Source organism: Chanodichthys erythropterus, chromosome 11 (assembly GCF_024489055.1).
Source record: "Chanodichthys erythropterus isolate Z2021 chromosome 11, ASM2448905v1, whole genome shotgun sequence".
Taxonomy (NCBI): Eukaryota; Metazoa; Chordata; class Actinopteri; order Cypriniformes; family Xenocyprididae; genus Chanodichthys; species Chanodichthys erythropterus.
The window spans coordinates 1,689,087-1,704,325 of NC_090231.1; the positions used below are offsets into that span (position 1 = coordinate 1,689,087).

The 15,239-nt window shown below is 36.4% G+C and overlaps 1 protein-coding gene across 1 annotated transcript in view; it reads left to right on the forward strand.

Moving 5' to 3' along the window:
• The window catches only part of si:dkey-162h11.3 (mucin-2), a 71,685-nt gene extending 61,176 nt beyond the window's left edge, over positions 1-10,509 (forward strand). The window contains exons 13-15 of the mRNA XM_067400366.1: positions 1,319-7,810; positions 10,001-10,151; positions 10,281-10,509. Coding sequence (XP_067256467.1) covers positions 1,319-7,810; positions 10,001-10,151; positions 10,281-10,509 — 6,872 coding nt within the window. The remainder of the gene's footprint in view (positions 1-1,318; positions 7,811-10,000; positions 10,152-10,280) is intronic.
• The last annotated feature ends 4,730 nt before the right edge of the window (positions 10,510-15,239 follow it).

Below are 15,239 nucleotides of genomic sequence, written 5' to 3' on the forward strand. Positions count from 1 at the left end.
GTGCTGAGAAGCACCTCTAAACCGGAGTTTATTTTTCAAACTATTATTTATGCTATCACCACGAAATTTGAACCAGATGCAGCTCACATATAGGAGAGCATCACCAAAAAATATTTTTTTAGCGATCTTATTGTGTTCCTGAGTTATTCCATGTCAAATAAAAAAAAAGAAAAAATATTTTTAAAAAAATATATATATTTTTAGTTTCTCAGCAAGAAAATGTCCAAATGTAATGTAAAAATTAAAATGTTTTCTATCAAATGATACCTACCTTTTGACTCTCCTTGCTAGAGTTTTGGAGTTATGAGTCTTTACTTTTGTGTGTGTCGCTCAGAAAAAAAAAGACAAAAAAAACTCTAAAAAAGCCTTCAGGTCTTAAAGGGTTAATGAATTAAATAGTTTTACAGATTTAAATAGTTATGCAGTATGGGAAAATGGGCTTTCATAAAGTCTCCTCAAGCACTGGACTTTTTTGCAGGATATTTCCCTGATTTAACACACCTCATTCAACTAATCAGGGGTGCGTTTCCCAAAGCGAACTATGGTCGCAAGTTCCGTCGTTACCAATGGAGTTCAATGGGACTTACGACCATGGTTCACCAACGATGCTTTCGGGAAACTCACCCCAGCTCATTAGTCAAGAGTTCCATGACCTCAACTGGGTGTATCAGATGGGAGATTACAAGAGAGATTGAGACATTCTGAACAATACATTTATAGGGAAAAAAAAAAAAAAAAATATATATATATATATATATATATATATATATATATATATATATATATATATATATATATATATATATATATATATATATATATATATATATATATATATGACATCTATTTTTTGATATACCTTAATTTGTCTCTCATATGTTGTGTTTTAGTGTGAATAATTCTGACAGCTATCAAGATGTGGAGAACAGCATGGATTACCACAATTTTTATGTTAACGTGTAAGTTTGTGTCCTTTTATGTATATATTGAGTGCCATTGTTTTTAATTATTCAGTTCCGTTTATGCAATATATGCACTTGATCTAACATTTGGTCTTTTTTTTAATAGTACATACTGTAATCAGAGCTCAAACAACAATGACTGATGTTACAGAAGCCACAGACACAACAGATGACATTAAAAATGATTCTATGACAAACACAACTGATGAACTGCCCACAGAAATAACTATGGAATCAATTACAAGTAGAACAGATGAATCTATAACCGGTTTAACAGGTAAATTCACTTCACTACACACAATTGCATCAACGTCCCAGAAAAGAATTTACTAAAAAAATATTCACATTGTTTACAGATGAGTCAACCTATGATGACATGACGAAAATGACAACAATGGAAGATTTTTCAACATCTTTGTTGGATGACCCTACCATTGATCTTACAGATCAGTCAACCAACATACCAAAATTTACAACAGATTTTACTGACAAATCACCAACAGATTTCACAGATGCATCAGCCACAGATGTTATAGATGAATCAACAACAGAATTTACAACAGATTCATCAGAGGAAAATTCAACAGAGGAAACTAAACCATCAACTACTGAATTTACTGATCAAACATTAAATACAGATGAGACACTGGAACCGATAACAGCATTCACACCAGACATATCTACAGGGGTCACTGAAATACTAACAGAATTTACAACAGATTCATCAGAGGAAGATTCAACAGAGGAAACTGAACCATCATCTACTGGATTTACTGATCAAACATTAAATACAGATGAGACACTGGAACCGATAACAGCATTCACGCCAGACATATCTACAGGAGTCACTGAAATACTAACAGAATTTACAACAGATTCATCAGAGGAAGATTCAACAGAGGAAACTGAACCATCATCTACTGGATTTACTGATCAAACATTAAATACAGATGAGACACTGGAACCGATAACAGCATTCACGCCAGACATATCTACAGGAGTCACTGAAATATTAACAGAATTTACAACAGATTCATCAGAGGAAGATTCAACAGAGGAAACTGAACCATCATCTACTGGATTTACTGATCAAACATTAAATACTGATGAGACACTGGAACCGATAACAGCATTCACGCCAGACATATCTACAGGAGTCACTGAAATATTAACAGAATTTACAACAGATTCATCAGAGGAAGATTCAACAGAGGAAACTGAACCATCAACTACTGAATTTACTGATCAAACATTAAATACTGATGAGACACTGGAACCAATAACAGTGTTCACGCCAGACATATCTACAGGGGTCACTGAAATACTAACAGAATTTACAACAGACTCATCAGAGGAAGATTCAACAGAGGAAACTGAACCATCAACTACTGGATTTACTGATCAAACAATCAATACTGATGAGACACTGGAACCAATAACAGCATTCACGCCAGACATATCTACAGGGGTCACTGAAATACTAACAGAATTTACAACAGATTCATCAGAGGAAGATTCAGAGGAAACTGAACCATCAACTACTGAATTTACTGATCAAACATTAAATACAGATGAGACACTGGAACCGATAACAGCATTCACGCCAGACATATCTACAGGAGTCACTGAAATACTAACAGAATTTACAACAGATTCATCAGAGGAAGATTCAACAGAGGAAACCGAACCATCAACTACTGGATTTACTGATCAAAAAATAAATACCGATGAGACACTGGAACCGATAACAGCATTCACGCCAGACATATCTACAGGGGTCACTGAAATACTAACAGAATTTACAACAGATTCATCAGAGGAAGATTCAACAGAGGAAACTGAACCATCAACTACTGGATTTACTGATCAAACAATAAATACTGATGAGACACTGGAACCAATAACAGTGTTCACGCCAGACATATCTACAGGAGTCACTGAAATACTAACAGAATTTACAACAGATTCATCAGAGGAAGATTCAACAGAGGAAACTGAGCCATCAACTACTGGATTTACTGATCAAACATTAAATACAGATGAGACACTGGAACCGATAACAGCATTCACGCCAGACATATCTACAGGGGTCACTGAAATACTAACAGAATTTACAACAGATTCATCAGAGGAAGATTCAACAGAGGAAACTGAACCATCAACTACTGGATTTACTGATCAAACATTAAATACCGATGAGACACTGGAACCAATAACAGTGTTCACGCCAGACATATCTACAGGAGTCACTGAAATACTAACAGAATTTACAACAGATTCATCAGAGGAAGATTCAACAGAGGAAACTGAACCATCAACTACTGGATTTACTGATCAAACATTAAATACCGATGAGACACTGGAACCAATAACAGTGTTCACGCCAGACATATCTACAGGAGTCACTGAAATACTAACAGAATTTACAACAGATTCATCAGAGGAAGATTCAACAGAGGAAACTGAACCATCAACTACTGGATTTACTGATCAAACATTAAATACCGATGAGACACTGGAACCGATAACAGCATTCACGCCAGACATATCTACAGGGGTCACTGAAATACTAACAGAATTTACAACAGATTCATCAGAGGAAGATTCAACAGAGGAAACTGAACCATCAACTACTGGATTTACTGATCAAACATTAAATACAGATGAGACACTGGAACCAATAACAGTGTTCACGCCAGACATATCTACAGGAGTCACTGAAATACTAACAGAATTTACAACAGATTCATCAGAGGAAGATTCAACAGAGGAAACTGAACCATCAACTACTGGATTTACTGATCAAACAATCAATACTGATGAGACACTGGAACCAATAACAGCATTCACGCCAGACATATCTACAGGGGTCACTGAAATACTAACAGAATTTACAACAGATTCATCAGAGGAAGATTCAACAGAGGAAACTGAACCATCAACTACTGGATTTACTGATCAAACAATCAATACTGATGAGACACTGGAACCGATAACAGCATTCACGCCAGACATATCTACAGGGGTCACTGAAATACTAACAGAATTTACAACAGATTCATCAGAGGAAGATTCAACAGAGGAAACTGAACCATCAACTACTGGATTTACTGATCAAACAATAAATACAGATGAGACACTGGAACCAATAACAGCATTCACGCCAGACATATCTACAGGGGTCACTGAAATACTAACAGAATTTACAACAGATTCATCAGAGGAAGATTCAACAGAGGAAACTGAACCATCAACTACTGGATTTACTGATCAAACATTAAATACCGATGAGACACTGGAACCGATAACAGCATTCACGCCAGACATATCTACAGGAGTCACTGAAATACTAACAGAATTTACAACAGATTCATCAGAGGAAGATTCAACAGAGGAAACTGAACCATCAACTACTGGATTTACTGATCAAACATTAAATACCGATGAGACACTGGAACCGATAACAGCATTCACGCCAGACATATCTACAGGAGTCACTGAAATACTAACAGAATTTACAACAGATTCATCAGAGGAAGATTCAACAGAGGAAACTGAACCATCAACTACTGGATTTACTGATCAAACATTAAATACCGATGAGACACTGGAACCGATAACAGCATTCACGCCAGACATATCTACAGGAGTCACTGAAATACTAACAGAATTTACAACAGATTCATCAGAGGAAGATTCAACAGAGGAAACTGAACCATCAACTACTGGATTTACTGATCAAACATTAAATACCGATGAGACACTGGAACCGATAACAGTGTTCACGCCAGACATATCTACAGGAGTCACTGAAATACTAACAGAATTTACAACAGATTCATCAGAGGAAGATTCAACAGAGGAAACTGAACCATCAACTACTGGATTTACTGATCAAACATTAAATACAGATGAGACACTGGAACCAATAACAGTGTTCACGCCAGACATATCTACAGGAGTCACTGAAATACTAACAGAATTTACAACAGATTCATCAGAGGAAGATTCAACAGAGGAAACTGAACCATCAACTACTGGATTTACTGATCAAACAATCAATACTGATGAGACACTGGAACCAATAACAGCATTCACGCCAGACATATCTACAGGGGTCACTGAAATACTAACAGAATTTACAACAGATTCATCAGAGGAAGATTCAACAGAGGAAACTGAACCATCAACTACTGGATTTACTGATCAAACATTAAATACCGATGAGACACTGGAACCGATAACAGCATTCACCCCAGACATATCTACAGGGGTCACTGAAATACTAACAGAATTTACAACAGATTCATCAGAGGAAGATTCAACAGAGGAAACTGAACCATCAACTACTGGATTTACTGATCAAACATTAAATACCGATGAGACACTGGAACCAATAACAGTGTTCACGCCAGACATATCTACAGGGGTCACTGAAATACTAACAGAATTTACAACAGATTCATCAGAGGAAGATTCAACAGAGGAAACTGAGCCATCAACAACTGGATTTACTGATCAAACAATAAATACCGATGAGACACTGGAACCGATAACAGCATTCACGCCAGACATATCTACAGGGGTCACTGAAATACTAACAGAATTTACAACAGATTCATCAGAGGAAGATTCAACAGAGGAAACTGAGCCATCAACAACTGGATTTACTGATCAAACAATCAATACCGATGAGACACTGGAACCAATAACAGTGTTCACGCCAGACATATCTACAGGGGTCACTGAAATACTAACAGAATTTACAACAGATTCATCAGAGGAAGATTCAACAGAGCAAACTGAACCATCAACAACTGGATTTACTGATCAAACAATAAATACTGATGAGACACTGGAACCAGTAACAGCATTTACATCAGACGTATCTACAAGTGTCACTGAAATACCAACAGCATTTACAACAGATTCAGAGGAAACTGAACTGTCAACTATTGGAGTTACTGATCAATCAACTGCAACCACAAAACCCCAGTCAACAACCAGAATTACAGCTGGATCCACCTTAGAAGAAACAACTATAGACATCACTGATGAAATAACTACTGATGAGACACTTGAACCAATAACAGCATTCACTTCAGACATACCTACAAGTATCACTGAGATATCAACACCATTTACAACAGATTCATCAGAGGAAGTTTCAACAGAGGAAACTGAACTACCAACAACAGGAGTTACTGATCAATCAACTGCAACCACAAAACCACAATCAACCACAAGAATTACAGCTGGATCCACCTTAGAGGCAACAACTATAGACTTCACTGATGACATAACTACTGATGAGACACTGGAACCAATAACAGCATTCACGCCAGACATATCTACACATGCCACTGAAATATTAACTGAACTACCAACAACAGGAGTTACTGGTCAATCAACTGCAAACACAAAACCCCAATCAACCACCAGAATCACAGCTGGATCCACCTTAGAACAAACAACTATAGACTTCACTAATGAAATAACTACTGATGAGACACTGGAACCGGTAACAGCATCCACATCAGACATGTCTACAAGCTTCACCAAAATATCAACAGCTTTTACAAAAGATTCATCAGAAGAAGATTTAACAGAGGAAACTGAACCACCAACAACTGGAGTTACAGATCAACCAAATGCAACTTCAACACTACAATCAACTACAAGAATTATAGCTGGATCCACTCTAGAAGAAACAACTGTAGACTTCACTGGTGGATCAACTACTGATGAGACACTGGAACCGGTAACAGCATCCACATCAGACATGTCTACAAGCTTCACCAAAATATCAACAGCTTTTACAAAAGATTCATCAGAAGAAGATTTAACAGAGGAAACTGAACCACCAACAACTGGAGTTACAGATCAATCAAATGCAACTTCAACACTACAATCAACTACAAGAATTATAGCTGGATCCACTCTAGAAGAAACAACTGTAGACTTCACTGGTGGATCAACTACTGATGAGACACTGGAACTGACAACAGCATTCACATCAGACATATCTACAAGTGTCACTGAGATATTAACGCCAGTTACAACAGAGGAACATTCAGAGGAAACTGAACTATCAACTACAAGAGTTAACGATCAATCAACTACAACCTCAACACCACAATCAACCACAGGAATTACTATTGGATCCACCATAAAAGAAACAACTATAGACACTGCCTTACCAACTACTGAATATGCAATGAAATCCACAACACCATTCACATCAGGAATATCTAAAAGTGTGACTGAAGAATCAACAATATCATTTACATCAGAATTGTCTTCAAGTGTTACTGAAAAATCAACACCCTTTACAAATGAGGAAGCTTCAACTGCAGAGACTGAAATGCCAACTACAGGAATTACTATTCAATCAACTACGCTCGTGACACCAGACTCAACCACAGGATCCAAATCATTCACTAAGATTCCTGATTTATCAACTACAACAGGAGTGATTTCAACGGAATTTACAACTACAGGAAATGCTGATCAGTCAGTTTCATCCATCACAACAGAAATTAAATCCACATCAGCAGAATCAACCACTCATATCATGGCTGAGTCCACAGCTTCATCAACCAAGGCTACTACAGTTAAATCAACGATATCAATGACAGAACAGCTAACAATCACATTCACATTAGAGTCCTCTACAGGAATTAGCGGAGGAAAAGAAACCGCACTGATGACAACACAACCTGAGGTAACCACATCCAGGACTACAGCAAATACAGAAGAATCAATGACATCAGTGGATACTACATTAGCTACCATTGAGAGCTCATCTACCAGTGCAACCACTGTCTCGCATGAAAGTCCCAGCTTTTGTAAGTTGGACAAACCCATATTCATGTATTTTGTGTGATACATGAAAATGCATAATGTTTTGCTAGGGTCACTGAAATTTTTCCAGTTGAAAAATTAGTTTGTAAATTATTCATTTGGTATCCTACTGTAAAGACAGAAGGTAGGAAAGCCAGTAAATGAAGATTGTCCTCCATTAGGATAATAATATTTTTTCTTTGGTTTTCATTCTTTAAATACAATCTGCTTCATTTGTTTCATTCAGATCACTTGGTTTTAAAAGAGAAGTTGTGTATTTTCCTGATTGAGACTAATATCCATTATTCATTCTTTGAAAACAGCACCAAAATCTACAACACAACCACTAACCACTGGAGTGGAACTCACTACAACTGCAGCAAAGCCTACACCACTTACAGCTACAGTCCTTGTCAGCTTTACAAGCGATGAAAATTTTGATCAAGAACTGAAGAACTCAACTTCATCTAAGTTTAGAGATCGAGAACAAAAAGTCAAAAATGAAGTATGCTGTGTACAAAACTATTCAATACTTTTTAAGATGTTCTTTAGTACAGACAAAGTACAAAGTTTCAGTGCAATGCATTTAAATTTGGACATAACTGATAATGTAAATACAACAACAAATTCATCACCATCATAACTCTCTATATGCTGTTTTTTTCTGCAGTATTTTAAAGTTTATAACTTAATGTTTTACCTGCCTTTGATACTTTCCTACAGTTTGAGCCAATCTTTAAAAAAGCATTTACCTTCTTCCTTGGATTGAAAGTTATCCAGTTTCGGTGGGTATTTCTTCATTTCTTGATGTGTGTCATTTCTGGAGTACCTAGCCATCTCTATACAAATATCTGTGCTTGTTTAATAAACGGTGTTTTTGATCGCTGCACATGCCATACTTTTATGCTACCAAAAATACATAAAACAAGCAACATAACATTTTGTCAAACGCTATGTATCTAATTACATTAATCAAAGGCTAATTTTGAAACTTTAACACTATTTGACAACCTTTAACAAAAACTTTTGCTCTCTTTTTATGTAGTTCTGGATCAATCATCACAGACATGAATTTGACATTCATAGACAAAGTTCCTGAGGATAATAATATCACACAAATTATCATGAATGCAAACACTACATTTAATATAACCAATGTAGAGGGTAAGTACATCATTTGATATAACCAAAATTTGTAAATTATCATTGAATTGAATTTAATGGAAACTATAATTGAGACTAATATAATTTCTTATTTGTTTTTGTCAACTATAATTCAATCAAAAATTCACAACCAATTATTTACTTTACAATAAACAACATCAGTCAATCCGACAACAAGCCAGACTACAGTTACAACACCACCCCAGGATACAAACAGCACCCAGACTACAACCCTCACAGCAACCATATTACAACCTGTAACAACTGCGATCCAGTCATTAACGACTTCACAACAAATTGAAATCCAACCTACAACTGAGACTCTGTCACCAATGACATCACAACTTGCTACAGCTACAACCCAACCTATGTTCTCAACATCTGCCCAGCCAACATATACCGTCCAGACCATAACTATTTCACAACCAACACAAACTGAAATCCAACCTACAACTGAGACTCTGTCCCCAATGACATCACAACTTGCAACAGCTACAACCCAACCTATGTTCTCAACATCTGCCCAGCCTACAGATACCGTCCAGACCATAACTATTTCACAACCAACACAAACTGAAATCCAACCTACAACTGAGACTCTGTCCCCAATGACATCACAACTTGCAACAGCTACAACCCAACCTATGTTCTCAACATCTGCCCAGCCTACAGATACCGTCCAGACCATAACTATTTCACAACCAACACAAACTGAAATCCAACCTACAACTGAGACTCTGTCCCCAATGACATCACACCTTCCAACAGCTACATCCCAACCTATGATTACAACAACTACCCAGACCATAACTACTTTGCAAACTACAAAAAGTACAATCCAATCTATAACTAATACCCAATCAGCAATTACATCACAGCTTGCAACAGCTACAACCCAGCCTAAAATCTCAACTGCCCAGCCAAAAAATACAACTCAATCTGTGACCAATTCACAACCTACACAAACTGCAATCGAACCTATAACTACAGATATAACCCAGACCACAACGCAGCCTAAAACTTCAATCCAGCTGACAAAACTGACCCAACCACAGAGTACGACTCAATCTACCATTATATCTACAACCAGCTCTACAACTGCAATCCAGGCCACAACTACAACCCAACCAATATCAACTACAGTCCAGTCAACAATGACATCAAACCCTGTGACAGCTACAAGTAAACAGCCAACTACAATTACAACCCAGCAGACAACATTAGCCCCTTTAAAACCTACGATTACTGCCCAACAAACAACAAATGTATTACAACCTACCAGTACAATTCAAGCTACATTTAAATCTACAGACAAATCTACAACTACAAGCCAACCTATAACTCCTACAATCGAACCCACAATAACATCTCAGTCTCCAACAACTGCAACTCAGCCTACACTTCAAACTACATCACAGACTATAGCTTCTTCCCAGCCAACATTAACTATGTCACCACCCACAACAACTACAAACCAGGTAATAACTTCACCTGCAACAACTGCAACCCAGTCTACATCTTCAACTATAACACCATCTAAAACACCAAACCAACTCACCATAGCTACAATCCAGCCAACAGTAAATACACTGGAACCTACAACTAAATCACAGATTGTAACTACACCTACAACTCAACATATAACAACTGCAGCCCACTCTATGTCTTCAAGTACTACCTCTCCTAATGCAACACCAACAACACCACCATCACCACATTTACCAACCACAACACCACCAACAACCACAACACTAACACCACCAACAACCACAACAGCACCACATCCACCAACACAAACAGCCACAACAACAACACCAACATCCACAACAAGAGCAGCCCCAACACCAACAAAAGCCACAACACTACCAACAACCACCACAACAACCAAAACACCAACAACAACAACCACAACAACAGCAGCCACAACACCAACAACAACAACAACAACCACAACACTAAAACCAACAACAACCACAACAACAACACCAACAACAGCAACAACAACAACAACCACAACACTAAAACCAACAACAACAACAACAACAACAACAGCAGCAACAACAACCACAACACTAAAACCAACAACAACCACAACAACACCAACAACAGCAACAACAACAACAACAACCACCACCACCACAACAGCAATTCCAACACGCCCTCCACCAGCTGTAACCATAGAGATGGTCATTTTAGTAGCATTCACTGAAGATCTACAAAACACGGCAAGCGTGGCATTTAAGAACCTAGCTGAACAAGTTGAAATTGAGGTGAGTCTTAAACAACAAAAACTTTCTTTGGGTGTAGTAGCAAGTGCAAAGAGATTTTATTTTTGCTGTTTACATTGTGGTTTGTTTGGTTTTCATGTTTAAATCAAACATGATCACTGCACATGTCATTAATTTATATATATATACATATATACATATTATACACACACACAGTGCCCTCCATAAGTATTGGGACAGAAAAGACAAAATTACTCTGTTAGCTGTGGTGTCAAGATATCTATAAATATGATTAAAAGATTAATATGAGGCAGAAGAACAAAATGTCACATTTTATTATTGGCTGTTTCAACACAAAATGTTTTACCAACTAAGATGTACAGCACGTTGAGAGTTTCATCCTTCTGCTTAATGTGAGCATAAGTACAGGGACCGTTTAACTTAAAGCAAATGTGCAAAAGCTAATATTTAATTGTTAATCCCAACTGGCCAATTCTACAGATTTAAATCCTATTTAACATGTATTTCACTAGATGAAGAGGAGACTAAATGCAGAAACTCTCCAAAACAAGCAACCATTGAAAATGGCTATATTAAAGGCTTGGAAAAGCATTTCAAAGTGTGAAAACAAGAGTCTGGTGATGTCTATGGGTCACAGACTATATTTTACATATACTCACATTAGTCAGAGGGAAGACATTTTAAAAGTGCTGTACTTCTTATATAACGCAATATTTAATAACATTAACAAAACTGACTCTTCCACAGTGTAACAAAGTATATAAAGAGAAGTATGGACCTCTTTTCATCAAGGTTATTGTGATTGCTTTCAGGTGGGTTTCTATACAGTTTACTAAATATATTTTATATTATACAATATATAAAGAAAAAATCCTCATGTCTTCTACACTGGCAGATGTAAACTGTATGTGTTTCCTTTCAGAGGTGTTGCTAAAACCCGGGCAGAACAAAATGTACAGGCAGAGCTTCAATTAGTGTTTGACCAAACCTCCACTGAACCCATTCCTAGCAACACTGAAATTGTGCAGACTCTAAAAGAAGCAGCAACAAATCCGAACTCAAACTTCAACCTTACTGTTGATGTGTCCTCTATTACGATTACCAGTAAGTTACTAGTAAATTATGGTTGACCTGAAATTTGAGCTCTTCAATGTTAACATCTCTTGAAAAAATCCACCTGATACATGGTTTTCTTGATTTTAAACCTTTTTAGAATCACTGCAGATAATTCCATTGACAATCCTGACTGATGGAACCTTTGTGGCTGCTCTTTCAAATAAAAGTTCAATTGATTTTCAGAACAGGGCAACAATGATAAAAAATGGGGTAAGTGTGAAGTGTCTATTTAGGAATTTTGGGTATGCTATAACAAAAGAAAATTTTGTTGAAACAACTCTTGTTTTGCAGCTTGAACCTTTTTTCTTTGCCGATTACAGTACGTCATTCAGCATCTTAACTGTAACAAACTTCAGGTAAGCATGTATGTGTATGCTGGTGTGTTCTTGATTAAAACTTTTGACATATAATACTCAATTAATGAATTTTGATTTAAAACTCTCTCCAGTGATGCCAGGGTAAAAACAAAGAGTATGCCCACGATCCGAAACTCTATGGATCTTACATTTACAGCGGAGGCCATGCTACCCAATAGCACCCAGATAGTAAACACTATAGTTCGAGCAGCCAAAAACAACTCGTTACCTTTCCAGATCTTCACGTCTGAAATTGTGGTAAATGGTACAGGTACGTGATGCACGTTATTTATTTTTATTACAGAAAAACACTTTACTCAGATTAGTGTTTTTACTTTGATTAATACAGTTATGTAAATATAGATGTGTTTTAGATAAATTCAGCATTGACAGTGAATGATAAATATTAAATAAATGTTCTGTTCTGCTTTCTTTGTAACACAGCATTTTCATCATGTGAAGTCAGCAGCAAGATCAGTGTGTTGAACGCTTTAATTCTAGTTACTGTGTCACTTCTGGTTCCATGGTTTGATTGACCATAATCCCAATATAACGGATTCAGAGGTCTGAATTTTGTGTGGGAAGGACTGGTATATATATGTAAACTGACAATACACTGAATTTCTGCTCTGTATATACCTAGAGAACAGGCTGAACCATGCTTAGTCTTAAAAGTACTTTGTCATTTGTTATTTATTCTAAAAAAAAAAAAAAAAAGAAAGAAAAAAAAGCACTCCCATTAACAATTATACTGTCAATGTATTGCTTGTTCGCATCGGATGCAGAAGTGGATACAACTTTGTGATCTACCAAGTATCTTGAATATTGAATACCATTGTAATATATACATTTCAGAATATTATATGTACATATATTGAATGTAACTATCTCTGTTATATTTTAAAAAAGCATATATGTTTTCAAGGTTTCAGGTAAACTCTGATAAAACTATTAGAATTCATTACAGTTGTTTATTTATTTATTTATTCATCAATAAAAACGATCAGTATAATTAGTTACCAAATCTCAGAAACCAAATGTTCTCAGTCTTTCACTTCTCAATTTCATTTTTTATTTCAGCTGTTATATCTATCATCAGATTTATCTGCTCCTTCTTCCCACATCCCTGTTTCTCCAGCTTCTGCTTAGTTCTTTGATTCATTCGCTTTTGGGAAAATGTAAAAAAAAAAAAAAAAAAAAAACTTCAGTAAGAAAAACTGTCAAACGGACAGATTTTAATAAATCCAATTCAGTCGTGCAGAGTGTGTCCGCTTCCCAAATAATGCTAGGAAGATGGTTCCAGAGTTTACGTGCTAAATAGGAGAAGGATCTACCGCCTGCGGTTGATTTTGATATTCTAGGTATTATCAGCTGGCCTGAATTCTGAGATCGCAATAAACGTGAAGGACTATAATGCATTAAGAGCTCACTTAGGTACTGGGGAGCTAAACCACTTAGTTTAAAATTTTGCTAATCACTTACAAAGCACTATTTTATCTTCAATAAGGAGCCAATGTAGTGTTGACAGAACCGGGTTAATATGGTCATACTTCCTAGTTCTAGTAAGAACTCTAGCTGCTGCATTTTGGACCAGCTGTTGTTTATTTATCAGGCGAGCAGAACAACCACCCAGTATATCATTACAGTAATCTAGCCTTGAGGTCATGAATGCATGAACTAACTGTTCTGCAATGTGGCTTTCAAATGAAAGATTGGTATCAAAGAGCAGACCCAGGTTCCAGGTTTCGACAAAGACTTAGAGCAGCTATCATGCACATCACCAGTATTGACAACAGAGGTTTTGCACATACAAAGAGCTGCATTTTTTTTTTTTTTTTTGTCTATCCAAAATAAGGTGGGTATTTTCTACTAACCAGTTCTTCACACCTATGCAAAATCGAAACATAAAATCCATTTGAAGGATTTGGGGAAGTGACCATTATAAGCCCATGTTCCATATAAGCCCAAGTTTAACCTAATAATATGATTTAATGTAAGATTTTTAAGATTAAATACTCTATGTAATTATACCCACAAAACATTACTTTCTGTCAAGTCGGTTTATTAGGAACTGCTCCATCGATCCTAATAAGCTCAAAACACTTTGAAGCTCATATAAAACAACATTAACTATACCCACTTGTATGCAAAATGGGCAAAAAAATTTGCTTTAAGTTTTTCATGCAAATCTGCAAGTATTCAGCTAACCTACTACAGAAATTGAATAATCAAATGTAAAATCAAATGTAAAGTCTTCACCTCAATAATTAAACTTGCTTTGATTCTTAAAAAAGCTACAAAAGTCCTTCAAAAGCGGTGAGTGATTTTCTCTTTTGTTGTTTGATTACCATGAATGACACAGACAGCAGTGGTTTATTAGGCTGCTGTCACTTTAAGACTGAATATGCTCGATCTGCTCCAGTGGACACGCACTGTCAGAGACACTCGTATTCTGCTCGTTTCCATTTCCTACACACACACACCAATCAAAACTTCTATAAAATAATCTTGTTGTGATTATGTTGTGTTGTAAATAAAACAAACAATCA